Below are 25319 nucleotides of genomic sequence, written 5' to 3'. Positions count from 1 at the left end.
AACTATACAGTGTACAGTTTGTGGGTTTTAGTTCAACACATCATTTGCAAAAATCTGTTCCTTCTGGCAAATGACAAGCGCAAGTTGTTTTTAAAATGTTCCTTTTAATTCTACAACAATGTAATGCTCTGCAAGTAAATTCAACAAAAAAAATCCACTAAACAAGGAGCACTTGTTGATACATGAAAACGCAATATACAGCTAAAAAGTCCTCTTCAACAGGTGCAAAATTAGAAGGTTGAAAGTGCTCGTCAAACAAAACAAGGAGAATAAAAAGAGTGATCCCTTTGTGAGAGACCCGTTTAAGAACTGCTTAGCACCAGTCCCCACACACACACACACACACACACACACACACCAATATTCATAAAACACAAACACACCTGCTCAAACACGCACACACTTACTGGGCCGATGCAGTGAAGCCTCCTATAGGACAGCATGAAAAGGATAACATCAGCAAGGAGAATTTTTTATAAAAAGCAACTGTTTCCCCCCCAAAAAAGCGAATTATTCCAAAACCCAAAATGTAAAGGGATTCTCCAGTCAACAATGGCGACTCTTTCCCATCCCCTCCCAGTTTGACCTCCAAATCATCACCACAAACACCATCACATTCATGCTTCCCCCCCACAGCCACAACACATCCAAAACCAAGCCTCTCCCCTCACAGGGAGTCAACAGTTCATACGAGTGACGGAATTCAAATACAGAATAGAATGTTGGACTTTCATATTCAGCTTTATTTCGATGTACTTGTGTGGCAGTGTCTACTTTGATAAATGTAATGTACTGTGCAAATTGTAAAAATGATAATGATGAATCACTTTCCTTTTTAAAATTCACATTCATGGATTGTTGGATCGACAAGAACTTTTCAGTGATGGTGGAGCAGTCCTGGGCCGACCCTCTCACCCTTGACTGTGATGTCACAGCAGGACAGCTACCAACCTACCCCTAAAGGGACTTGGGCCCAGATCTTGTTTGATGTTTCAGAAGCAGAGTTTCGCCCACTTCCAACTGTCAAACATACAAGCTAAATGCTGTATAGTCAGGCTAAAGACAGGGATTACCATTCCCGCGTAGCTGTCCGTGTCGTAGCTAAATACAGTGGCTCTAAAATATAGGCGTGAATCTGAATCTAAGTGAATCCTTTGAGTTTAGTGTAGGCCTACTGCTAGGATAACAAAAAATATTGATTAGTAATCAAAGATTGGCAGTCTCGATCAATCTTGAACGTAGTCTAGGCTTTTATGTTGTACCTTTAACACTTCAGCTGACTGCTTGTAAAACACAAATTCGGAAATATCCGAAGGCCATTCTTGATGATGCAAATCTGCAACGCAATAATCAATCAACCACTACAAGCACAGTGAGCATCTGTCTCTGTGCGTGTACGAGTATGTTTGTATGTGTCCATGGTAGAGGTAGTGTGTGCGTGTTTGTCAATGGAGTGTGTGTGTGCGTGTGTGTGAGTGAGGGGAAAGGATGTCGGTTTGGGCTCAGCTTGCTTGTTTTGGACCACTGTTATTTAAGTGCATAGGCATCTTATTGACAAGGGCCTTCTCTTACTTGCCCTTTAGAGCAGTTACTAATAAACACTGATTATCCTGTGGCAAGTGAATTGTCCCAATTTGAACAACAATTCGACATATGTAAATAAATAACGAAAAAACTGATGACATTTAAAAGGGAAAAACCACTGCAGCATTAAAACAGGACAACCTGCTCCCCTTAAAAAAAATATCCACACCTGTGATCTCAATAGGATGTAAATATAGTTATTTCTCTGCGATCAACAACAAAACATGAAAAGATACAACCCAAAAAAAAACGTTTTGGTGACTAATTTAGTGAGCCACTTTTCAAGGATTCTATACATCTTTTTAAATGCTATATACTTATCTGAATATATTATTTAATTTCTTTATTCATTTATTTTACAAATTGTTTTGTCTGCGAGGATGTCAGTGAAGGGCCTTTGGGCAAGGGAGGGCGTCTTTGGGAGATTGAAGAACACGCTTCTTAAGGAGCAGGCTAAGCTAACAAGCCAACAGCACCCTCTACTGTCACTTGCGGTTCAATACCAGCGCTGAAGTAAACATCTCGGCATGATATTCAATCCTTCTCGGTCAGCACATCAGAGGTGAAGCATTGGGTTAACATGTGGGTCACGGACATGTGTCATAACATTTATATTTCACTATCGTCAACCTCCCCCCCCCTCTCCAAATGTGAATGTTATGCTCGACAAAATCGGTGTAGAACCGAAGCTATCCCCGTTCTCGACTGTAAACTTAGTCTGAGTATTAACTGTAGAGAGTTAATATGTCCCATAATGACTGGATAACAACCATTGCATCACCTCTGACTGAAACCTTAGATATTATGGACCGAACAAACATGATGAACAGACGGTGGCGGGGCAAGCGCAGGCGAGGGGGGGTCTTGATTCGGAGTGAAGGCTCTCCCTGGCAGAAGCCTCCTCCGGCTCTCTGATGGGAACTGGCAAGGCGTCCTGGAGCGCGGAGAGAAAACGCCAGCTGACACCGTGTCCACCTGTTCGGCCTCTCGCGTAGCATTTGAATCTGGGAAGAGCCAGAAATGGTAAGACTAGCCAGGAGGAGACGATCATCTGAGTGCTGTTTTAAAAACCCCCTCGCACTCTTGAGATCTCAGACGCCTCTAGGGTCTCCTCTGTTCCCGGCCGCCGTCTGGTGAAGGAGCGACGACTCCTCGTTTGCAAAACGTCTCTCCTGAACTCAAGCGATCAGAAAAGGAAACGTCAACTCGACACAACGGTACACAGGGGGGGGGGGGGCGGGGGGCTCTGTAATATGTTGTGATGAGTCTTCTCTTGTAGATGTCCCTCTCGTGCCTGCTTGGTCCAAGCAGCCCGTCAGCTCAGCGCTCCTCCTGTGCCCCCGGTACAGTCCCACCTCCCCGCAGTTCTGTCCCACCTTGTCCATTCCCTCCCGTGCATATCCACCATTCAAAAGTCTCTCTGCGACACGGTAAACCTGGCCACGACCCACATCCGCCATACACATGAAAATCCTCATTTGCAGAACACACGAGCGAGCGTACATGGGACATTCTGTTGCTCCCCAGCAGTGTGTGTGGTTGTGTGTGTGTGTGTGTAGGGGGTGTGTGTAGGGGGTGTGTGGGTGGGGGGGCGCTGCTCCAGTCCAGGAGGGGTCTTGGCTCAGTCGGAGCTGGCTGGGATGGGCGTCCCCAGCTCCAGCTCCATGGGAGCAGCGGTGAGCTGGAGGTTCCCGAAGCAGGTCTTGCACACGCGGCTGGGTTCAAACAGCTGCTGGCTTGGCACCGGGATCTTCTGGTCGCAGCAGCTGGCACAGAACACATTCCCACAGTTCCTGTAGGGGGAGACAGCGAGGCAGCCTGTTCAGGTGGAGCACTTTTGAGTCGAATGCTGGGGGAGGGGGGGGGGGTTGGGGGAGGGGGGCACCGTTGAACAACATCCAATTGCACAGGATTTTATTATTCACAGCAGTGGGAGAATGACGCTCCAGGACAGAACCTGTTAACCCCCCTGCATTCGACCAAGCAGGTAAGTACATAACTGTATCCGCCACACTCAATGTCAGGTTACCGATGACATCATGCTCACACATGAGGTACAGTAGGCCCCCATGCTTCCGTTCGCACAACGGCAGATTGTTCACATAACTGTATGCGACTGTACTGGAAGCTAAACATACACCGTGGCCCTCAGAGTGCTAGAAAATCCAACCAATTAAATTCACCATGGAACATTAGTCCACCCTTGTCACGTACAGTAGGTCTGAGGGAACCCATTGAGTACTGGGGGGAAGGAGGGGGGGGGGCTAGCCCTTGGGTACAGTCTGGTGAGATACACTAGCTCTTGGTGTCGTGGGGGGAGGCGAGTTAGTCCATGGTTCATAAATGTATTACGGGAGGGGCAAAACACTTAAGTCATTGATTGGAATGTTCCAGGTGGGAAAACATGAGGTAGTGCAGAATAGGTCCTGACACTCTTACTAGCAAACACCTCGTTTACTTATGCTGTTGACTGCTCTAAGCAACTTACTGCCCTACATACAAGATCACAAGTCATCCATACTAAGGTCACCTGTCTTACTCCTATACTAAGAGCATCTGTCTTACTCCTATACTAAGAGCACCTGTCTTACTCCTATACTAAGAGCACCTGTCTTACTCCTATACTAAGAGCACCTGTCTTACTCCTATACTAAGAGCACCTGTCTTACTCCTATACTAAGAGCACCTGTCTTACTCCTATACTATGAGCCCCTGTATGGCTTACAGCCATTGTAAGTTGCTGCATGTTAATAGTCATTCTGTCACTCATCATGCTTACACATTCCACAGGACAGATGCCCTGAGAGGGCCATCTCTGACAGCTGGGGGGTGCTGGCAGGGGGTGCTGGAGGGAAGGGGGGTGGGGGGGGTGCTGGAGGGGTGGGGGTTAGGAGGATGATGTCAACGAAGTAGCGATGCAGGGTTAATAGGGAGGAGGGGGACAGTGAGAGGGAGGGGGAGGAGGGAGGAGGAGGGGGGGGGACAGTGGAGTCATATCTCACCAGGCCTCTTGGACAGGCTCTCTGCCACTGTGGAGGAGAGGGGGTAGAGAATGGACAAGAACAGCCATCAGAGACTGAGCCGGACCAGACTGGCATCACACTGCTCTCAGGTGTCATCTGGGCTATCCTATCCCATAATAACTGACCATCTCACCCCAAGATTCAGCTTTAATATCACATCAATCCCTTTGTATTCTCATACTGCATATATGTTCATTGTGATTCCCTTCAAAAATCGTTATTTATTTTTGTTCCCTTAAAACATGTTTTTCATTGGCTCCAGACTACATACCAACAGATACAGCATAACAACCAATTTGGGAGGATATTTCACAATGTGGCCATTGTGTTACTTTTTGGAATGAGACCAAGATTATGCGAGCACATTTACAGACGCTATCTCTTAACTGGATGACGACTGTAAACATTGCCCAAATTTGCCCTTTGGTACAGATGCTGTAAATCTTATGAGCAGCCAAGCCTCTGAAACTAACGTGGCAGTGTGACAGGGAGGAGGGCTGAAGGCCCAGAGGGGAGAGGAAGCAGGGAGGACAGAAACAATATGAGGAAATGAGAAAAGCAGAGAGGAAATGCTCCCATCTGACCGACAGGCAGACAGCACCCTTGAGGGGACAGATATTGCCTTTCGTGAGAGCTCTGGCACGAGGACAGGGATAGGCATTCGATGAACAGGAATGTGTTGTGGAAGACAGCTCTGCCTGGAAGTGGCGAGAGTTAAAAGACAAGTTCCATTGTCGTTTATCCAATCTGCCAGCGAGGTCTAAAAGTGAAGGAGCTCAATGATAGGGGTGGTGCGTGGAAACTTGCAGGCCCAAACACACCGTGAGACAGCTCTCCACGAAAGAAGCATTGACAGGAAATGAAACGATGACCCAACCAGCTCTCCACAAAGCAAGAGGTCTGTGTGTGTCTAAAGGGGGGGGGGGGCAAAGCCTGATTCCAGCTAGCCTGTGAGCAGGGATGGAAGCCTGTGTTGTTTACCTGCAGTGATGTTTCCTGGCCGCCAGCCAGAACCTACTCTCACACCCGTAGCACTGGGCCGCCAAGTGGTCCGGGTACCAGCGGGTCACCTGCAAACAGCAGCCACATCTCAGTTCCTCGCTCAGCCCCAGGCTGCCACTACCTCTCTGGTCCGCTTTGTCTGTTAGCCCCCCCCCCCCCCCCCGACCCCACCAGGACGTGGGCCCCCTGACCCCCCCCTGGCAGGTGCCAGGTAGCTCACCTCAGCGTCCTGCTTGTCCACCTGCTCCCAGCTGGCCTCAGAGAACAGCTCGGTGCTGCATCGCGACATGCAGTTGGGGTCCATGCTGCACTCCGAGTCCGTCATCGAGGTCTGAGGGAAGAGAGAGAGAGGGAGAGAGTAAGTAAGTAAGACTTTATTCATAATAGCACATTTCCTACAAGAATTGTAGCTCAAGATACTTTACATAAAATCAATAAAAACAATAATACAAGAGATAAAAGAGTTAGAGTTGTGTTTGACTGAGTGTCGGAGGCCCCTACCAGCTCGTCCCCCATGTCCCCGTTGAGGCGTGGGGAGCCCCCGTGCTGCTGGCTCTCCAGGCGGCTCCACAGCTCCTGCACCTGCCTCCTCAGGGTCTCCACCTCCATCTGGTGGCCCGCCTCGATCTGCCGCAGCCGCTGCTGGATGACGTCCGTGTGCAGGGTGAGCCCGTCGTCGTCCAGGAGGCTGCGCCCTCCGCCCGCCTGCTCAGGGCTGGAGGCCGGGCGTCCCAGCAGGGTGTGGAGGCAGCGGTGCTGGGAGCACCGGGGGTGGGGGGTCAGCGAGCCGCAGCTGGCCTGGGACACCTGCCTGCTGAGGGGGGCGCGCTCCCCGTTCGCCCGGGCCCAATGGGGCTCGCCGTCCAGGCTGCCGCCGTTGCACAGGCTGTGCTCGGCGCTGGCCGGCTGGAAGGCACTAAGGGAGGGCCGCTTGCTGTTTAAAGTCCTGGAGGCCCACGGCTCGGCCTCGGTCAGCCCGTTCTCTCTCCTGGGGCAGGGCGGCTGGCTCCTGCCCTCGGCGCAGGGCTCTGGGGTGGGGCTGGCGGGGACCTGGGGTGGGGATGGGGGCCGGATGCAGGCTTCTTCAGTTAAAGTCTCTGTGGAGCTCTCCATGAGGGAGGGCCTCTTATCAGGGGGGTCCAGGGGCTCTGGGAGGGCGGTGCTGGAGTCTGTGCAGGGGTTCTCTCCCGCCTCTGGTTCCTCGGGTGTCCTCTCTCCAAAGCCGTTGGTCATCGTCCTGTGGGTGTCGGGGGCTGGCTGGGCTGTGCTGGGTGGACTGGGGCTGGCGTCTGTCTCCTCTGGGTCGGTGCCGTTCTCCAGGACCCGCTCCGCCGGCTCCTGGGCCTGAGCAGCGGCCTCCTCCTTCTCTTCTGGGCATGCAGGGGGCCGGGGAGGACTGTCCGGGGGCACGAGGGGCTCCCCTGGGGAGGGCGTGCCATCCTCTCCATGGTGACCATTACTGAGAGGCTCTGCTGCCGGAGCCTCAACACCATTGACTTTAGCATGTTTATCAGTCTCAATAACATTGGCGTTAGCCTCCTCCTCTCCTCCATTAGCGACGCTAACAGCCTGGGCTCGGGCCTCTTCCTTGGTGGCCTCGTCGAGGACGTTCACCATCTGACCCTCGGCCACTCCCCCCGCCACGGACAGCTCCGCCTCCTTGGCAGACTCTGTGGCCGCAGGCTCCGCCCCCTGCCTCAGCTCCGTCTGCGCCCCTGGAGGGCCTTCCTCCTCCGGGGCGGCTGGCCCCGCCGCCGCCGACCCCCCCACGCCGGGCTGGCTGCAGGCCCGGCCCTCCTGCTCCCCCTCGGGCCCCACAGCCATGTTGACCTCCAGGGAGCGCCGGTGGTCTTGCCACTTCTCGTTCAGGCTCGGGTCACTGGAGCGCCGGTTCGGGGCCGAGCTGGTTCCCAACTCACACGCACTGGGAAGGTTGTCAAAAGAGCGGGTTTTCGGACGTCTTTCGGGTCAGTATGTAATGGAGGGGGGGGGGGGGGGGGGGGAAGGGGGGAGAAGAATTTTGCTGGTTAGCACATGGAAATTGCCCTTTCATCGCAAAACAATGAACCTTTGAGTCTTTGAGGCCTTATGATTGAGGCTGTGGCACGTGCACATAATCAGTTAATCATTCCAGAATGTTCAGGCTCAAGAAATGCATATCCATGAATGGGAAATATGGGACAAAGCGTAGTTCATGTGATTGAGAAGATGATTAACCGTACAACCCACTGTTATCCCTGCAGCTCCTGAATCAAGACAGGACTAACAGAATCCATAGAACATGCAAAGCATTGTTGATCATCTGTTAAGCCCTAGGAGAGCAGAGCGGTGTTGTCGCCCAGGCGACGGAGGGGGCCCCTGGGCGTGTGTCTTACATCAGTGAGAGGCTCACCTGCCCAGAGGTGCGTCCTCGGGGTTGGCACCTGGCACGGGGTAGGGCGCGCACGAGTCGTCCGATGGGGTGGTGGGGGAGGAGCTAGGCAGGTAGACCGCGGTCCACAGCATCAGGTTACGCACGTGACAAACTGGGTGGAGCACCTGGGAGGAGGACCCAGTTTTAGATAAAGCAAAGAGCCACAAGATCCCATGGAGAGAACAAGACAATGGGAGAACTAAAAGTATGTAGGGCAAAACGACAACACAAAAGACCACAGAAATGTAGCTTTATGGGTTCATAAATCAGACTCTAAAACTCAAATAAACATGGGGGAGCGTTCTCTGTGTACTGGTATCTCTACTGTACAGTACACAAGGCGTGGAGGAATGTTCTGGTCTAAAAACAGGGACTCGGGGTGTAAACGTACGGTTTCGGAGTGGGAGGAGTACAGCATGTTCCTCAAGGCGCGGTAGGCTGGTCGCAGCAGAGACCACACGGAGCACGTCCTCTCCCGGACGTGACGGTCCTCTCTCTCCTTCCCACTGTTGCACAGGAACGTGCCGAACAGACAGGAGTAGGAGTGCTGCACCAGTTTTACCTGCACACACAGGAATGCAGAAAGACAAACAGACGTGTTTGAACTTGCTAAAACCTACGGCATCATGGGCTCACAGACAGTCAAACTCAACCCTTGTGCTGCCTTCGGGTCATTGTGATGTATCATTTGCACTGATGCAAATACAAACACTCAATATGTACACTGACCAGGAAGGCTTCGTTAAACTCAAAGGAGCATGGGAACTGCCTCTGCAGCTGGTGCACACAGTCCAGCCACTGAAGGAAGACCGGGCAGCGCTCGTTCAAGTCCTCCGAGTTGTCCCCGTGACCACAGCGGTCTGCAAACTTGTGACCAAAGTCCAGCCACTCGGTCTCCACCAGCACCTGGAAACCCTGGACAAATAATTACATGTTAGTTTACCACCTGACAAATGTGGCCCCACCTCCTTTCCTTGAGCCCCCTCCCACTTTCCTTGACCCCCCTCCCCCTTTTCCCTGAGGCCCCTCCCTCTTTTCCCTGTGGCTCCTCCTTCCTCACCAAAATTCAGCAAAATTTCGGCTGCCTCGCCGGCCGGCTACAGCAGCACACGAAAATGAAATCTACAGATTTTTTCCTAAAAAGGCCTTGGTGTTGGTTTCCTGGACAGGATAACCTCTTGGATTATTGTTGGGAACGACCGGGGGGGGAGATTGCCCCCCCCCCTGCCTCGTGTAGCCGGGGCGGCTCCAGACAACCGTGGGTGACAACTCAACCCGACCATTGGGAGAGGATTCGAACCGGCGATGTGTGAACTGAAGTACCCAGCGACTTGTCTTTGTTCACGCCCTTTAACCACCACACCACGGAAGTCCTTCGCAAAGAAGTACTTTCTCCGGGCGTTCTTGACATGCATTTCAATGACAATCAATGCTTTAAAATTGGACGGTGGCAGCACCAGCAGCCACTCAGATTCAAACCATGAACCTCATGTTTGTGAGGCTGCGTCCCTCTCCTATGAGCCATTGGGACTGGTAGAATAACCACACTGTTCTCGTGTACTTGGCTCTGCGAACATGAAATAGATTTTAAAGTTTGAACACAGCCTCCCTGGAATCAAACCTATAACCTTGGGTTTAAGAGACAGCTTCCCTCTCCTATGAGCCATTGGAACTGTTAAGATATGATCACTGCTCTTGGGTATTTCACTTAATGGGGAAAGCACTTCCAACTAAAACTTTTTGGATAAGGGCAAAGAAAACTGGAGGGAATTGAACCCAGGTCCACAATTTACGTAGCACACGCTCTTAACCAGTGAGCTACCATGATTTCAAAAAGACGTACCAACATTTAAAATACATCTTTGGCAAAATGGGCTGTTCCTAAGGATAGATTTTCTTTCTACAAAAAGGAAAAGCAATGCCCTGGTGGCCCAATGGATAAGCAAACACACAACCTGCAGGCAGAAGCCCAAAGCATGGTGGCCTGGTCTCAAATCCCTGCTCAGATGGGTTTTACCACAGCGTCAAATAAAAGATAAAGAAGCTGTGACGCCATCTATTAAAATAAAGTGAGCTTTCTTTAAGGAAAGACAATGTATAAAGTTCTAATGAGAAAATGTGGGCGATAAATTAAAGCCGACAAATTATGGAATATATCCGCCTGTTGAACCAGGTTGAAATCTGATCAAAGAAAGATGTTTTATGCAGTTAAGGTTTTAATAAAAACAGTTGTCAACTGTATTTGTTTGCCTTTTGTTTTTGTAATCACACTAAGGCTTTGTATTTATCGGCATGTATCGGTTATCGGCTTCCAAATAGAGAGTAATTGGTTATCGGCCAACATTTCCATATCCGTGCATCCTTAGCTTTCTTCAAGACTCATTTCAACATAGCAGACAATGTCTGCTTTATTTGGTACAGATCAGTGAAGACAGATGAGGAAATGCAGGAAACGGGAACCTTCCAGAAAGTAATAGCAACGTAAGAACTATAAAAAAAGGAGAAAAAAAAACACAACAAAACCGGCACTTGGTTCTTTACTGTTAGTATTCAACTTCAAGTTGATGCACATAGCGTGAGCGACAGATCCCCAGCCCTCGGGCCAAACCACAGCCCCCACCTCAATGGTGCGGTAGTAGGGATCCAGCAGCAGCTTGGACAGGGCGGCGATCTGGGGCGTGCGGTCCCAGCCGTCGGAACAGTGCACCAGGACGGGCCGGCGGTCGCGGTCCACGGCGTTCACCACCAGCAGGGCGGCCTTCAGCAGCAGGGACAGGTGCTGCAGCCACTTGGTGCTCTCCAGAGCCGACAGCCAGCTGCCACGGAGAAACACAGAGTGACGCGGCGCTCTCCCGAAAGTCACACAGTCACGACGTGTCTGAACCCAGAGCACTTAGACACACTCCTCTGTGTGTGTGTGTGTGTGTGTGTGTGTGTGTGTGTGTGTGTGTGTGTGTGTGTCTGGTCTAAGGTGCCAGAGCTCTCTTACATGTATTGTCTTAATGGATATCACAAAAGTTACAGATTCAAGTAAATATTAAAAGCTGTTTCGAGTGATTCCTTATTTTCTTTGCCCTCCTCACATTGCCTTTGACCCCTGTTTGGAGAAGCTGGACCTCTTATTATTTCAGAGTACTTCAAACAATGTGCTCTTGATTCCATAAGGAGTCAGCATGATTCAATTACAAATTACCCGGTGGAATCTGTGAGCGCAGTTGGAAAGAGATCTCTACGTTTGGGGCTGGGCCAGCTTTCGAAAATCACACCCAGATGTGGAGCCAAGGCCATAACACAGCTGGGATTGCCAGTTATTCCAGTTACTGCTCAGTCACTCCAGCACAACAGACTCCTGCATGCCTGCTATTAACCAAGACCAGAGCAGGTCCCACTGTGGACAGACTGACTGACTGTGACTGACTGACTGTCTTTCTTGTTGGCTGGCAGACTGCCAGAACTTACTTGGCTGGGTCAGGCATCTGGGTGCAGAGTAAGCGCAGAGACTGGAAGCTCTTGCGTATGGAGTGGATGTTGGCCATGCCCATGAACACCACCTCACAGTTGGGGTAGTACTCTGGAGAGAGAACAAGGAGGGTGGGAGTCAGGTGAACAACAACAAACAACTGGACGGAGTGTGTGTGTGTGGGGGGGGGGGGGGGGGCAACGTCCTGACGGAGCCACTCTAGGCCATGCAGGAGTGAGGGGCAGGCAGTCTTACCTGGGCACTCACAACCCCCGCCCTTGGCCCGGTTGGCCACGGCGGCGGCGTAGGAGCGGGCGTCCAGGATGAGCAGCTTGTGGGGCTGGATGGCCAGCGTCTCCACCTCCGAACTGTTGGTCATGGAGGACTCTGCACAGGCAGAAGAAGAGAATCCCCTTGAATCGATGTAGGTCGACCCAAATTAAATCTCGAGAATGAGTCCGATGGATGGTCAGATAGTCGTGTCGACGTAGTCGTTCACGTTAAGCCTTTACAAACCCTTAAAAGTGTTTGTAAAGGTTCACAGAAACACAGTGAATCCCCCCCCGACGTGTCCCAACAAGCCGTGCATCTCAACCGCGTGTCCGGCGGCAAAACCAACACCGACAAGATAGCACGGGGCGTGTCTGTGCGGCAGGACTAACCAAAGTCCGTGTCGCCCAGGTCTGTGCCGTTGGTGTAGGAGCCGTTGGTCAGGTGTTTGCTGGCGCCGCCACCCTCCACCGCGGCCGGCGTCACGGCGCAGGCCTTGGCGATGGACTGGACCAGGTGCTCGTCGTCGGCGTTCCTCCAGCCCCACCAGCTGACCTCCGGCTGGCCACAGCGGGCGATCACAGCCCCTGTGCTCTGGTGCCTGGAGGGGGGAGGAGACACGGGACAGTCAGCAGCCAGACAACAACAGGCTCCACTGTATCAGTGCAAAAACAGCCCAAATGTTATGTTATTAGTTTTTTGGGGGGGGGGGGTGTTTTCTATGAGCTGTTAGACCGACCTGTACACCACAGTAGGGAATCTCTTCCAGGAGCGGAAGGCCGCCACGTTCTCCAGCTCCTTGTCAGTGATCCAGGCAGGCACCAGGAGCTGCTGAGGGTAGCCGGCACACAGCCTGACCACGCCAGGGGACAAACGAGCACAGGGGGGGGGGGGGGGGTTAGACAAGGAGACGAGGGCTGGAGGCGTGAGTGATGCCTTGAACGAAACCCTCTGTCCCACCGACACCGAATCCATGGGTCAGAGCCCTTATCTGTGGAAAACCTTCTCCGCGTTGAAGGACATTCGCAAAGCACAACCACGCTCTGTATGGCACACGTAGGATTAACTGTGCGGGGCGTTGCCAACCCCGCAGTGAGGAGAAAGGCACAATTATGATCACAGCAGTGCTCTTGTCAGGCTGCTGGGCTAATCAGATGGAGCAGGGAACAGTACGCTGGTACCTGAACTTGCTGTTGATGTCAGATATCCTCCAGGCGTTGTGAGTGTCAAAGCCCATCCTCTCCACCTCGTTCTTGAACCAGGAGGTCACGTGCTCCCCTAAAAGGCAGAGGACACAATGGCGGATGGTGAGATAACGTGAGGAGGGGGGGGGGGGCGAAGGAAAAACAGCCCCGTCTGCCAATCGGCGCGGCGGGGGTCGAAGGTCGCTGCGGTTCCTGACCTGGTCGGCACTGTTCCCCGTGCTGCTCCTTCTCCCCGGCGTACGCGTCCACACACCAGGCGTGGAAGGCGAAGGAGAACAGGTCCTCAAGGCGGGAGGGGGGACGCACCACCAACGCCAGGCGCTTCAGCCACTCCTGGCACTGCTCGAACGTGGAGAACTGGCACCTGGGGGGGGGGGGGGGCGGGGGGGCGACAGGAGCATCCACTTCACGTCACCAATCCAAAACATATACGTGTATGCGCAAGAATGCGAGTGCTCCTGAAAACAGGCCTTTGGAGAGGAAGTGTGTGTGTGTGTGTGTGTGTTTTGTTGCGTGCCGCCGGTCGTACCTGACGACTTTACAGTCCTTGCAGGTGACGTGGAGCTGGAACATGTCGCGGCATTCCGCGCTCTCGATGAGCTGGAGGGGAACCTGTGGCGGGGGAGGACAGAGGGCGCTGAGGCGTGCGACCAGGCGGCTCCCGGGTCGCACGCCGGTCGCACCCGAGCCACAATGTCCGCCTTGGCTTCTCACAGCGAAACAGAGCGGCGTGTGCTTCGAACCCGCCTTGCCGTGGGGACACCCTCACACCAGCACACCAGCCAATCACATGCCGTCAATGCCAGTGTTCAGTCTTCACTGTTATTGTCTGAGCATGAAGCCAGTCAGGAACGCGTGTATTAGAGGCGTTGACTCAGTTCCTCAGTTCACCTTACTGTATATGCATGCCTGCAGGTTCCTATTACCCTATAGTTAGCATGGCAACCTCTCATCTGATCTATGCAAATACACCTGCAGCTCGTTCCGGCTCCTTACCATATGAATATGGAGTCGATTTTGTATACGGGCATACTTAAATACATGTCCTCTACTTCTACAATGTGTGACGGGTGTTTCAAAAGCAAAACAGGAGCACAAACACAGAACACACTCCGGTCTGCGGTGACAGTTTAGACAGCGGTGTGACGGTTTGATGTCTTTTCACACTCGGACTGAAGCCATGCAGGATGAGCAGGCAGCAACCAGTCGGTCAGCACACACGCGGTTGCCGTGTCGACCAGCCCAGCCTGTGGGCATCAGTCCGTGCAGAGGCTGCTGGGTACTTACTGACACCTCACAACAACAATTCTGATATCCGACACAAAACAGAGAGGGGACCATGAAAGAAACAAAAGAAGAGAGGGGGGGTGGGGGAGGAGGGACATGGGGTTAAAGCGGTGTGAATCTGCTGCCACCTCGCATTCCTGCCGTTCTAACACCCCCGCCGTCCTCTTTGAATTCCTGCTCTCTAATCTACAGCGCCAATCTGCCCGCTGCCAAAATTCCTCGTGTGCTTGTTAAGGGCCTCGCCACACCCCTTCCCCCCCTCAGCACCTCCCACCCCACTGGCAGACCTGCGGCGGCTGAGGCGGCGGCATGTGATGCAGACGCCTCGCAGTGCCGTCCCGATATGTGAGAGGACAAAATCACACTGTTTCCAGGGAGTGGAAATGGACGCCTGAAACTAGATTTAGTCTATTACCCACACACGTCACGCGCACATAGTGGAAAACTATAAGGTGTGGAGCGGCTTGTATCGACTTATATTTAGATCTAATAGTCCGAGAATGTTGTGCGACTGGTCTATTTTCCTCTGAAATGTTCTTGATTCATATATCTGCAGAGGAAACCTTTCCTGAGAATTACATGGATAAGCCAGTGCAACACTTCAACAACAGTACAGTAAAACAGAGCAGGAGGAGCTACAACTATACAGCAGCCCTCTCTTTCATCAAAAGAGAAGTTCTAGTCTCACTGAGAAGACAAGAATAATGGGGATGTATAGCAAAGAATCAACAGCGGGTAACAAAGCCGGTCTCTGTGTGTGTGTGTGTGTGTGTGTGTGTGTGAAAAGGGCGGAAGTGTTGTGCATCCCCGACGGAATCGTTGCAACCATGACAACGGTCGAGTGGAAAAGGGGAAAGCTGAACGACCGAGTGCAAGAAGAGAGCGGCTGAGTGGAGTCACGCGGCCACTACTGCCAACGACTATCTATCACCAGGACCGGCCCTCCATGCCCTCTGTAGACAGCCTGAGCCAGCACAAACCCCAGGAACACTGAGGAGCTGCGGGCTCCATTCATACATGAAAGGCCCCCGGCTGACAAAGACTGGAGGGTGGCTGGTGGGGGTTCGAGAGACTACGGTACGAGAGAAGCTGTCGAAAGCTTTTTGTTCGTGAACGTTGTGTGTTTTAGAACGTTCCTTTTCAGAGGTCTCTTGTTCTACTGTTCGGGGTGACGTCGGCACTTACATTGACGACGGACTCTTTGAACTTGATGTGGAGCCGGTAAGTGGACAGGGAGATGACGGCGTTCTCGGCTCTGCCCACGTACAGCGTAGACTCCCCGTGCAGCTCGGAGTAGGGCACCTGGCACGGCGGGAGAGGAGACGGGAGTCAGAGATGCCGTTTACGACGGGGGGGAAGGGGAACCGGGCCTCATAAACCCAGCCTCGTGTAACTGGAACAGGGCATCGTCTGGAGGTCTGGGGGCACGTCGGCCAGCTCGACAACTACTTGTGCGTGTGTGGCACGTGTAGATCGTGTTGTGGTAACTGTGGTGGCTCTCGGTGCTGGGCATGCTGCTGCACACACTCACCTGTAGGTCTTCCTCCTCCAGAACAGGGGACTTCTTGGGGAAGATCTGATTAGCCTGGATGCACTCCAAGCTCTGCTGCCCCTCCTCCTCCTGCGAGCGAGCGAGGAGTCAGTGAGAAAGAAAAAAAAAGATGAAGTTGGGTGTCACCAACTCGTGGCTCTAGTTTTAAGACCTCGCTTAGCTTTTTTTTACAGGCATTTCCATACACGGTCAGTTCACAAAGTCAAACACACCCAAACTGCTTATTTTTCTACAACTGAACTACACAGAACATACAGTACGAAATAAAACTATATTTGAAAAGGGTAGGGCTTTTGAATCCAACGGGTGTGCTCAATCATCACGAATAGTGTTCTTACTCATCCGTGTATACTCTCCCAGTCATCTCCACCTAGACACACACCAGCCTGCAGCCTACCACAGAGCCCTTCTTTATGTCCACCATTACACCGTGTATCCTCCAGGCTTGCACACCAACCACCAACACGCTCTACACTCAAGCACAAACTATCATAAGTCATCTATTTACGCCCGCGCGTCTTAAATAAATTACAGGTCTATATTTAATTTCGGAGGGCCTATTGAATTATGGTCGCCTTTGATTTCAACTGGGCTACGTTTGCCAACTGTCTTCCTTAGTGGCAGGCGTGAGGGTACGTTGCGTAATCCACCACTATTTAATGTGTTTAAAAAAGAAAAATGTCATGAAGACATTTCTTAGATGATGAGAGATCTTTTCTTAACTTTCTCCCCATGCTTGGTCTTTACGGTCGGTTTGAACAGGCCCTCAAGCCCAGGAGACAGTCTGTGATTGGGCGAGCCCAGGGGACAGTCTGTGATTGGGCGAGCCCAGGGGACAGTCTGTGATTGGGCGAGCCCAGGGGACAGTCTGTGATTGGGCGAGCCCAGAGCATGACACAGCAGGCTCACACACAGAGATCAGGCTGGTCCACAAAGATGACAGATAAAGGACCGGGGCAGCAGATCCCGCTAGCTCAGTGCCACCACTCTCTGTGAGCCAAGCTGACATGGAGAGTTGGCATGGCTGGAGTAACTCTGCTGGGGGCAGCCAGGGAGAAGCAACTAGACCTCAAACACACACACACACACAACCTAGTTTATGATTGACTTAGAACGTATCTGCTATCACGTAATATTTCTCCATATCATTTTCCCGCTGAAATGTCTCCCGTCTAAATAAAAAAAAACGAACTGCACCGACAGCAGTTTGTGTGGAACTTTGACACTGTGGACGTCAGACATGAACGGCCCCTGCTACAGACAGCTGATTGAAGGGTAAAAATCAATGGAGAGTTTCCAATGCGGCACACAGCACACAGGACAAGTTGCTGTAGTTGTTGTCATTCAAGTAAATAGGGCCTTGATGAAAACACACATTACCATGGCCCCAGTGAAGGAGTGTGGGTCACTGGAGAAGGAACACAGGTCTTCCTCACTGGAGCCAAGCCTCTGCCTGCCTGAGAAGGAACGAAAGGAAGCAAAGATAAATAACTATGTTAATAACATACAACATCAAATTCCCCTCCATTCACCCCAGAACAATCCATTCGCATCGCAACTAAACAGGAAAACTTGGTTGAACCTATATCATCTGAAAGGTCGTTGTGTTCACTTCAAATCTCTTATCAACCCTCACAATATTGATGAAAGGTATCATTACAGAATAAAGATGTTTCCCCAAAAATGTGAACCAATTGAAACTGGAGAACAGGGTGGTGCAACACCAAGACCTACCAATCACAAGTAGTTGGAGAGGGGGTGTTATCCTGATGCTCCTGTTGTGGTTGTACTGGTTAGAGCAAGGGCATGTAATTCTGCAGCAAAAAAAAAAAAGCATGGCATGAACAAAATAGTTTCACCTGCAAACTCTAAACATCGCAAACAGTACACGCTGTTCACTTCACCTCTCAATCTACAATAGGCCTTTTCATTCGCTGGGAAATACAGCTAGCTTGGTGGTTACAGAAGGCTGGAAGTGAGGTGAGACACCTACATTAGAGCATTAGAGCAATTTGAGTCTTGAGGCACACATCCAACAATCAACTAGACAATCAATCAAACCAAATTGCCATGCACTTAAAACATGAAATACCAGATTCAAACAATAGTCTTTTCAGATACAGAGACTAGTCTCTGTTTTTTCTCTTCCAATTGACTTCGAGATGCAGCAGTAAGAGCAAATATCCTGACTTGAAAGGGCATGTCTCAATAAACTGAGTTAGAATCATCTGCGAGATTTGGAGGAAGGCCATCGAACAATTCCCAACACATGCAAATATAAACTATTATAAGCCGTAGAACATGAACATGCAAAAGTATATATGAAGAGGCTGAAACCAGATCACTGCAGTGAATAAAAGGCTCTAGACTTCACACACCTGAAGATTTTAAGATGCCATTGGTTTCCTTAGCTGTGAGCAGACCAAATAATAGTCCTCATATTCTGAAAGCCCCTTTAAATTGACGAAAAATGCAGTCTTGGGAGGTTATCACTCATTCACCTAACCAGGCACCCACATCACTGCTGACACTGACTGATAAAGCATATCTATGACATGCACTCCAGTAAGCTGAGTGCGCGGACCCACGCTTGTGTTTACTTCAGCTGGCTCATGACCCAGCTCCGTTCAGAGTCACACAGCCAGCACAGTCTAAGCCCCTTACAGCCTCAGTCCTGTCCCGTGACAACCATGCATCTGAACCTGCAGCACTTCACAAACCCTGTATGCAATAATATGGATTTATACGTCTCGTGAAACAACCCTGTTCAATGCAATCACTGGGTCCATGGAGACGCCTTCCAATAAAAATTTGAGCTACGAATGAAACACGTAAAAAATACATCACAAAAGTGTCATCTCAACTTACTTGCAAGACAGCAAACAATTTACTGAAATCAACTTGCTCACCGGGCTTTTTAAGTCTTTTTAAGTCGACTTCATAAAGAGAGTTGCTTGAGTATTACACAAAGGTCACTAATATACGACGCTAGCTAACTAGGATTACAGCATTAAATGAAAGTTGTTGTTAGTTAGTTAGTTACAGTGTAGTAGCCAATTTCGCTAGCGTAAGATTGCCTATTACCCATTGACTCGACTATAAGGTTACAGTACCTAGCACCAGATTTCAAGATAGCTGACTACCTATCAAACTACTTTATTCATCGTTTAATTAACGTTAGTTAACAGGCTAGTCAATCGAAACAATGCCTTACTGCTAGCATACTACCATACGACTACACTATTCTGGAGAACTGGCTCAGTTAGCTAGCCTACAGTACCCATATAGACAACCTAACGAAAGCTAGTTAGCTAGCTTCTTCTCATGTTGATATTTATTCTACTGTATCGGCGTGCAAGGCACAATTTGTATTATCAATACGTTGTAGCGGGTGTAAGTTGCTTTCTTCTTCTGAACTTGCTAATTAGCAAGCGATGGGTGTCGCTAACTAGCTTATAGAGTTGTGGCATTTTCAAGTGACAGAGAGCTAGTGCTAAGCTAACTAGACTAGCTTGAACTGTTTTTGTTGTTGTTATGAGATGGAGGGCGGACCCCAAACGGAGGCCTCTGCTATGTCAAAATACACCGAAGCAGGGAGACAACCGGTGGACTCACCGACAGGGAAAGAATGAGAATCTAAAAGCCAACGATTCGGTTGATAATCCGTGCACAAAGATTGCGATAAATTATCCTTAAATGAATAAACATTAGTCATATCCGAGGCCAGTTTCAACTCGTCCCGTTGTAGAGCCGAGTCGCCATCACCGCAAATCTCCAACCCAATATTACTGCGTGACGTGAGAGCGTATCTAACGTCCTTACGTTACATCAGGACGGGGGAGGGGCATTGAACCAGACCACGCGAACATGTAAACAAACAAGTTCACAGTCACAATCCCCGAATCCTTTTGATAAAATGTATTTAGCACAGGGCGACACCGTGTTCGCTTATTGTTGATCTGTAGGCTATGCATAAATTGTGTGTGTGTACTTCCATTTTTGTGTCTACGTGTTGCAAACAAAAACACAACACACAGAGGATCTTATACAATAATGTATTGAATGATAGCTTGATACATGATTCCAAGAGGCTGGGCATACTACTGGATCAATTACCTAACATCTCTCAAACCTTGAAACATGTAAAAGATGAGATATTGAGAGTCTTATCGACATTATTTGAACTGTTGGCTCACAGTTAGACAATCAAAGCACTTGACTTGGTATCCCTTGTGATAATGTAATTTTAAGTCATCATACAATCATTTTCATATGCTGACTGAAGTATTCATCCATTCGTCCCTTAGGTGACATAGGTTAATTTAATATCCATCCAACACTTATTACGAAAAGCTTAGCTTTTTTTTACTGGGTTAGACAGTCATTTTGAGTGAAAGCACTGTTTACCTAAATTCCCAGGAAAAACCATGAGGCTTGATATGGCAAAGTATTAATCATTACTTTTTAACAATGATTTATTGGATGAAAATGGCCTGATTCTTTTTTTCTTCATTTGCATTAAATTCCCAGACTTCATATCAATGACATCAAATTACAAACAACTCTATTCTCAATGAGTGCTTGTGCCAAAGTCACCAAATGCAAAATACCAGTGCAATGGAATTAACTGGTGTAAAAAGGGATAAGTGCAGATTCAATGTACCAGAACAACAATACAAAATACAGTTGGTTCCATTTAAATGTGATCAGAATGAAACTGCATGCAAATTCAAACAATGAGATGAGGTTTACATGTAGAGAGGTATGGCTCTGAGTAAATAAATCACAATTTCCGCAATAAATGTTAGTCCAAGATTCTCTACTCTGTAAAGCGGCAGAACACCATACAATAAGTGTTTCATCTTTCAAAAGTACCTCAAATATTTTAAAAAAACAATATTAAATTAAAGACTAATTAATTATGAGTTCAAATGTAGAATTTCCAGATTTTCCGTTTTAGTACAAGAGGTATACTGTGTTACTCCACCAAATGGAGACCACAGTACCTGCTCAGCAAGTATGGAAAAGTTACACGACTCAGTATGTATCAGAAATTGAATAGCCTCATCCTGGTTGATCCCTTAAATCAATTGATTAAAGGTATATATTGGAAATTTCGGTGTAGCTTACAAAACAGTCAGTCATCAACTGGTTCACTATCAAAAACCAACCAATGATTTCAACATGCATTCCACTAGAGATGGAATTTTAATTATCCAATGTAACATAATGTAGTTATTGTGTCTATAGTTTACATCAATTACTATTCATTAAACATTGTGTTCACCAGTTATGAGAGTGACTGGTTCCGTAAAGCTTTAAGAAGCAAGACTACCCTGAGATAAGGTCTAAAACATGGGCAAGCTTGCCAGACCAGAACTGTTATATATGAGTTTGGTTTATTAAATCTGTACACTCTATTTCAATATTATCAGCACACTTTGTTGTTGAACTTAAGGTATCATTTTAGTAATTGTGTAATATTTATATATCTCTACATATACAATCCAAATGTTGAGAACTATTCAGACATGTGCAAGTGTCTACTACCAACTTCAACGATACAGTATAAAGGCAAGGACTTGTGGACACTAAGGATAATTTCGATATTTGAGCTTTTCTTGAAACTTTACAATTATTAAAATCTAAGTGCTGTACGTAGTCAATACACAAGGTATTGAAGATCTAGTAAATTGTTTAGAGTATAAAACAGAAGCAAACAGGAGATAAGACAATTTGCAAGCATGACAAAAACTCATAGACACAATACACTAGTGGCCAGGAGCAAAGATATACGACGGGAATACCTGTAGTCTCATTTTGCATTCTTGAATGTACTTACAAATGAATGTTGTCACATTAACAGATTATATCATGTTATGCTTTCATGTATTATTTAAGTCAGATATCTCCCCAATATTGAGGTAATTGTTGGTGGTCAAGCTGATCAGATTCAACCTTATCTAACCATAGAGGAAATTAACCAGAGTTATGATTCCAAACTGTTTGTATTGCCTTATACCACTGAGCTGAAGTCTAGATTCTGTCTGTAAATTAAAGAGCAGACATTGGTGAGAGCTACAGTACACAACACGTTCAAGAATTTAAAAGGTCCTGTAGGATGAGCAGAGTGACTCTGGGGAAACATTCGCACACTAACAGACAAAAGGATGACTGACTGAAAGGTATGTGGATATAGGGAAATATAGAAGATGACACACTTCATTCACTTTCTTGCAGTTTGAGGCATGACCCATAATCACAATCAACCACGTATTGAAAGTAATGTGAGGGTGATTGGCGTGTGACTATAAATGACAGCATGATAATACATGAAGCGCATCAACATAATTTGAGGTAACCGGGTGTGCCTTGGCCCGGTCAGAGAATCAGTGACCTTGTGATCAGAGAGGTAAGTCTGAAATAAATTATGTAAACTGTGCTCATGTGTAGTGAATGTTTCACTTACTGCCAAAAGCACAAGGGCCCTAAACTGTAAACCTCAAGGATTATTAAAAAGAAAAAAACACACTAAAGTATTCTACCCATTAATTGAACATTTTCCTTTTTTCTTATTTTTTGCAGATTTTTAAACTTTTTTCACTCATTTTTGCTCAAGTATATCACAGGTGACTAACTATAGAGGATAACAGGGTCAGCTGAGTACCATGCTACATCTGGTTCATAGAAGGCTATTGCAGACAACTCTACAACATGTACAACCACATTTTATACGTTAGTGTGACGAGTATGTCAAAACATATCACCAAGAAACTAAGTAGTACATAAGAGATGTTGAATATTTAGAGTCTTGAAGGACTATCCCTCAGTCAGTAGTAAGATTTCATGTTACTCGACTTAAACTGTCCTGTCTTACAGACAAAATCTGAAAAAATGCTATTCAAAAAGTAGCAAATTTGGTCAATGTCTCTTTTTAAATAGTTATAGTGCTTTTGATGGCTTAAGACAGGGGTCTTTTTTAATCTCACCCAGTGGCAATCTACAGAACTTCAGTGCACATTTCATGACACCATAGCTGCAAAAGTCTTCACATCAGTCCGTTACGTAAAACAACAGCTCGTGCTGTTACATATATTTCAAAGAAGTATCCCATTATCAAAAAAACCTAAAACACATTTATAAATATTTTTTTTCTTTATTAAAAGTCCCAGTTTCCTATGAGGGGGTTTTTCAGTGTGATGAGGGAGACCTTTAGGAGCCAGGCTCCACACCATGTGTTCAGCAGGTTTCTCTTTGAGAGTTTCCCATGTGCCATGCGGGTCAAAAGGACAGAGCAGAGGTGAAAGATGCCCTAAAACTCCCACTCCAGCGTCTCCTCCCGATTGGCTGCTCTCTCCAGCCTGTGGATGATGTTATTAAGGTTTGCCATTTTCTCATTGCGTCTCTGACTGCTCCTGTTGATTTTGGGGCTCTGGAGGGCGGGGAGTGGGTTGGGATCCAGGCTGTGGTTGGAGCCGGCGGTGGGCGGGTTGGGCAGGGAGGGGGAGATGGGTGCAGAGGACGAGGGGACCGGGGAGACCGACATCATGAGGCCCGGCGAGGAAGCGGCCGAGGGGGAGTTGAGGGAGACCTCCAGGCTGCCTCGACAAGGCTCGGACGAGGCTTTGAAGCTGACCGGGTCCACGGGTGACTTGCTGGAGTCGTCTCCTTCGTGTCTGGACTGGTTGGGTCTCTGTGGATCATCCGCGGAGGGCATCCCGGGGAACAGCCCCTGGGCATGGCTGCTCATGGCCTCCTCCTGCCTCAGGCTCTGACAGTGCGGAGCCAAGTGGAGGTCCCGGCAGCCGCCCAGCAAGTCCTCGTGCTCAGTTTTCAACTGAGGGAACTGGACACCCATGGAGAAACACTGGATGCGAGACTGTCTCAGGAATCCCACCTCCCCCCCGTCCTCCCCGCCCCCGTCCAGCCGCTCACCGGCCTCCTGTTTGACGTGAGGCAGTGCTGTGCTGGCGCCCGGGGGACGGCTTGCGTAGGAGGAGCGTCCGGAGGGGGGCGGCAGCCTTTTCTCCTCGGCGTCGGAGTGGGGGCTCCGCGTGGCCAGCGGAGAGTAGCTGTGGGGCTCGGCGTCCGTGTCGTTGTCCTGGAGACCCTCCATCAGAACTTCCCTCCTCATCCTTGACCTGCCCAAAGACACACAGCACTCAGACAGGACACACTGACAGCTACGAGACACATTCTTCTACCAGCAGTTAACCGGAAGCCGGAATGAGCTAGAAGTCGGTGTAACCTGACCTGTAGTTGTGGAACCAGTTGATGACAGTGTTGGTTTTGAGATGTAGCCGGGCGGCCAGCATTTCGATGGTGTTCTGGGAAGGGTAGGGCTCCAGGAGATAAGCCTTCCTCAGGGCCTCCTTCTCCTCGGCCCCCAGCACCACCCGGACCTTCTTCACCTGGCTGTAGGGGCACAGGTCCAGGGAGGCCAGCGCTGGGCTCACACACTCTGAGTGGACGCTGGGTGAGTCGCTGTCTGAGCCCGTGCTTAACAGACCGTACCGTCTCTTTAAGTACGCTGAGGGGAAGGCAGCAGACAGATCGTCGTTAAAAAAAGAAAACGGCTTTCTGACGACAAATCGGTTGGAGGAGACGCTCACCCTTTTTCTCCATCTTCTTCATGTCCCTCAGCTTGTCCACGTTGTGGGGGTCGTTGAGCCACAGCTGCATGCGGACGAAGGGCTCCCTCCCTTTGAGGCTGAGCTTGTGCCAGGGTTTGGGTCTGGAGAGCAGGTCTGACACGGAGCCCTGGGTCAGACCCAGGATGCTCTCCCCAAACAGCCGTTGGCCTGGGACACACGTCACATGACATTACATGACATGTCACATGATATGACATGAATGAATATGTACATGACAAAATCATTCAACATATTTGAGGTTGTATCCAAATAAACATACAGATAGTGCTTATGGATATGACTATATGTATGTATTAAAAAGTCTCACACACACATACACACACACACACACAGACACACACAGGAGTGTAAACAACAAACGCCGCAAACAAGATCCTAGTTTCCATTCAAACCAGAAGCAGTGTCATAATCCACCCAAGAGGAGACTCACCGAGGTTGTTGTCTGTGAGTACCTCTTTGACCTTCTTGGTGATGGCATACGTGTCCAGCTCCGGGGACATGGAGACCAGTTCCTGGATGCCCAGGGGGGTGTGGGGCTGGGACAGGGACAGCAGGCAGGGGGTGGGCTTCCCTCCGTCTGGGTGGAGGCCCGGGCCCAGACCTTCAGGCTGCTGGTTCTCCTTGCTGCTCTCCAGAGCCAGGCTGACAGGCTCCACCAGAGGGCTGGGAGGCGGGGAGGGCGACGACTGGGCGTTCACAGGACTTTTGTCTGGGGGGGTTGGGTATCGACGATGGGGAGCATTGTCAATAAAGTTTGATCAAAAGGAGCAAAATTGTTCTGTACTGTGCTGTAAGATCTGAAGTGTATACCGCTATGTGTTAAATACAACTTGGAAATGTCACCATGTGTAATGTGTGTGAGTCTCTGT

General features: G+C 49.3%; 2 protein-coding genes across 8 annotated transcripts in view; both read right to left on the bottom strand.

The window, feature by feature from the left end:
* Positions 1-84: 84 nt before the first annotated feature.
* mtmr3 (myotubularin related protein 3) lies at positions 85-19576 on the bottom strand. 7 transcript variants are annotated; one of them, XM_084690149.1, is made up of 22 exons: positions 19412-19576; positions 17531-17610; positions 17177-17253; positions 15776-15865; positions 15430-15546; positions 14245-14265; positions 13487-13569; positions 13155-13321; positions 12934-13030; positions 12492-12605; positions 12145-12353; positions 11738-11869; positions 11482-11593; positions 10643-10838; positions 8752-8937; positions 8414-8584; positions 8002-8147; positions 6111-7569; positions 5830-5940; positions 5589-5677; positions 4587-4613; positions 85-3377 (listed from the first exon to the last, which is right to left on the bottom strand). In XM_084690149.1, the coding sequence occupies exons 3-22, from the start codon at positions 17177-17179 to the stop codon at positions 3206-3208; spliced, it is 3702 nt and encodes a 1233-aa protein (XP_084546275.1). In that variant the 5' UTR covers positions 17180-17253; positions 17531-17610; positions 19412-19576; the 3' UTR covers positions 85-3205. The 7 variants fall into 7 exon arrangements, with proteins under 7 accessions (XP_084546275.1, XP_084546276.1, XP_084546278.1 ...); XM_084690150.1 differs by having other exon boundaries at positions 17177-17249; XM_084690152.1 differs by lacking the exon at positions 4587-4613.
* Positions 19577-19837: 261 nt separating this feature from the next.
* The window catches only part of cux2b (cut-like homeobox 2b), a 41713-nt gene continuing 36231 nt past the window's right edge, over positions 19838-25319 (bottom strand). The window contains exons 19-22 of the mRNA XM_084690022.1: positions 24881-25159; positions 24409-24597; positions 24050-24326; positions 19838-23937 (exon numbers count right to left, since the gene is read on the bottom strand). Of these exons, the coding sequence (XP_084546148.1) occupies positions 23109-23937; positions 24050-24326; positions 24409-24597; positions 24881-25159 (1574 nt within the window). The 3' untranslated portion in view covers positions 19838-23108. The remainder of the gene's footprint in view (positions 23938-24049; positions 24327-24408; positions 24598-24880; positions 25160-25319) is intronic.

The sequence above is a fragment of the Hypomesus nipponensis genome, chromosome 24 (assembly GCF_054491055.1).
Source record: "Hypomesus nipponensis isolate SF chromosome 24, ASM5449105v1, whole genome shotgun sequence".
In the NCBI taxonomy this organism is placed as follows: domain Eukaryota; kingdom Metazoa; phylum Chordata; class Actinopteri; order Osmeriformes; family Osmeridae; genus Hypomesus; species Hypomesus nipponensis.
This window is presented reverse-complemented; position numbering and strand designations above follow the sequence as displayed.

Coding starts and splice junctions, on each gene's coding strand:
- mtmr3 (XM_084690149.1), bottom strand. Junction 12,354..12,491: donor TTCCCTACTGTGGTGTACAG/GTCGGTCTAACA, acceptor TCCCCCCTCCAG/GCACCAGAGCACAGGGGCTG. Junction 8,148..8,413: donor ACTCCTCCCACTCCGAAACC/GTACGTTTACAC, acceptor TCCTCCTCCCAG/GTGCTCCACCCAGTTTGTCA.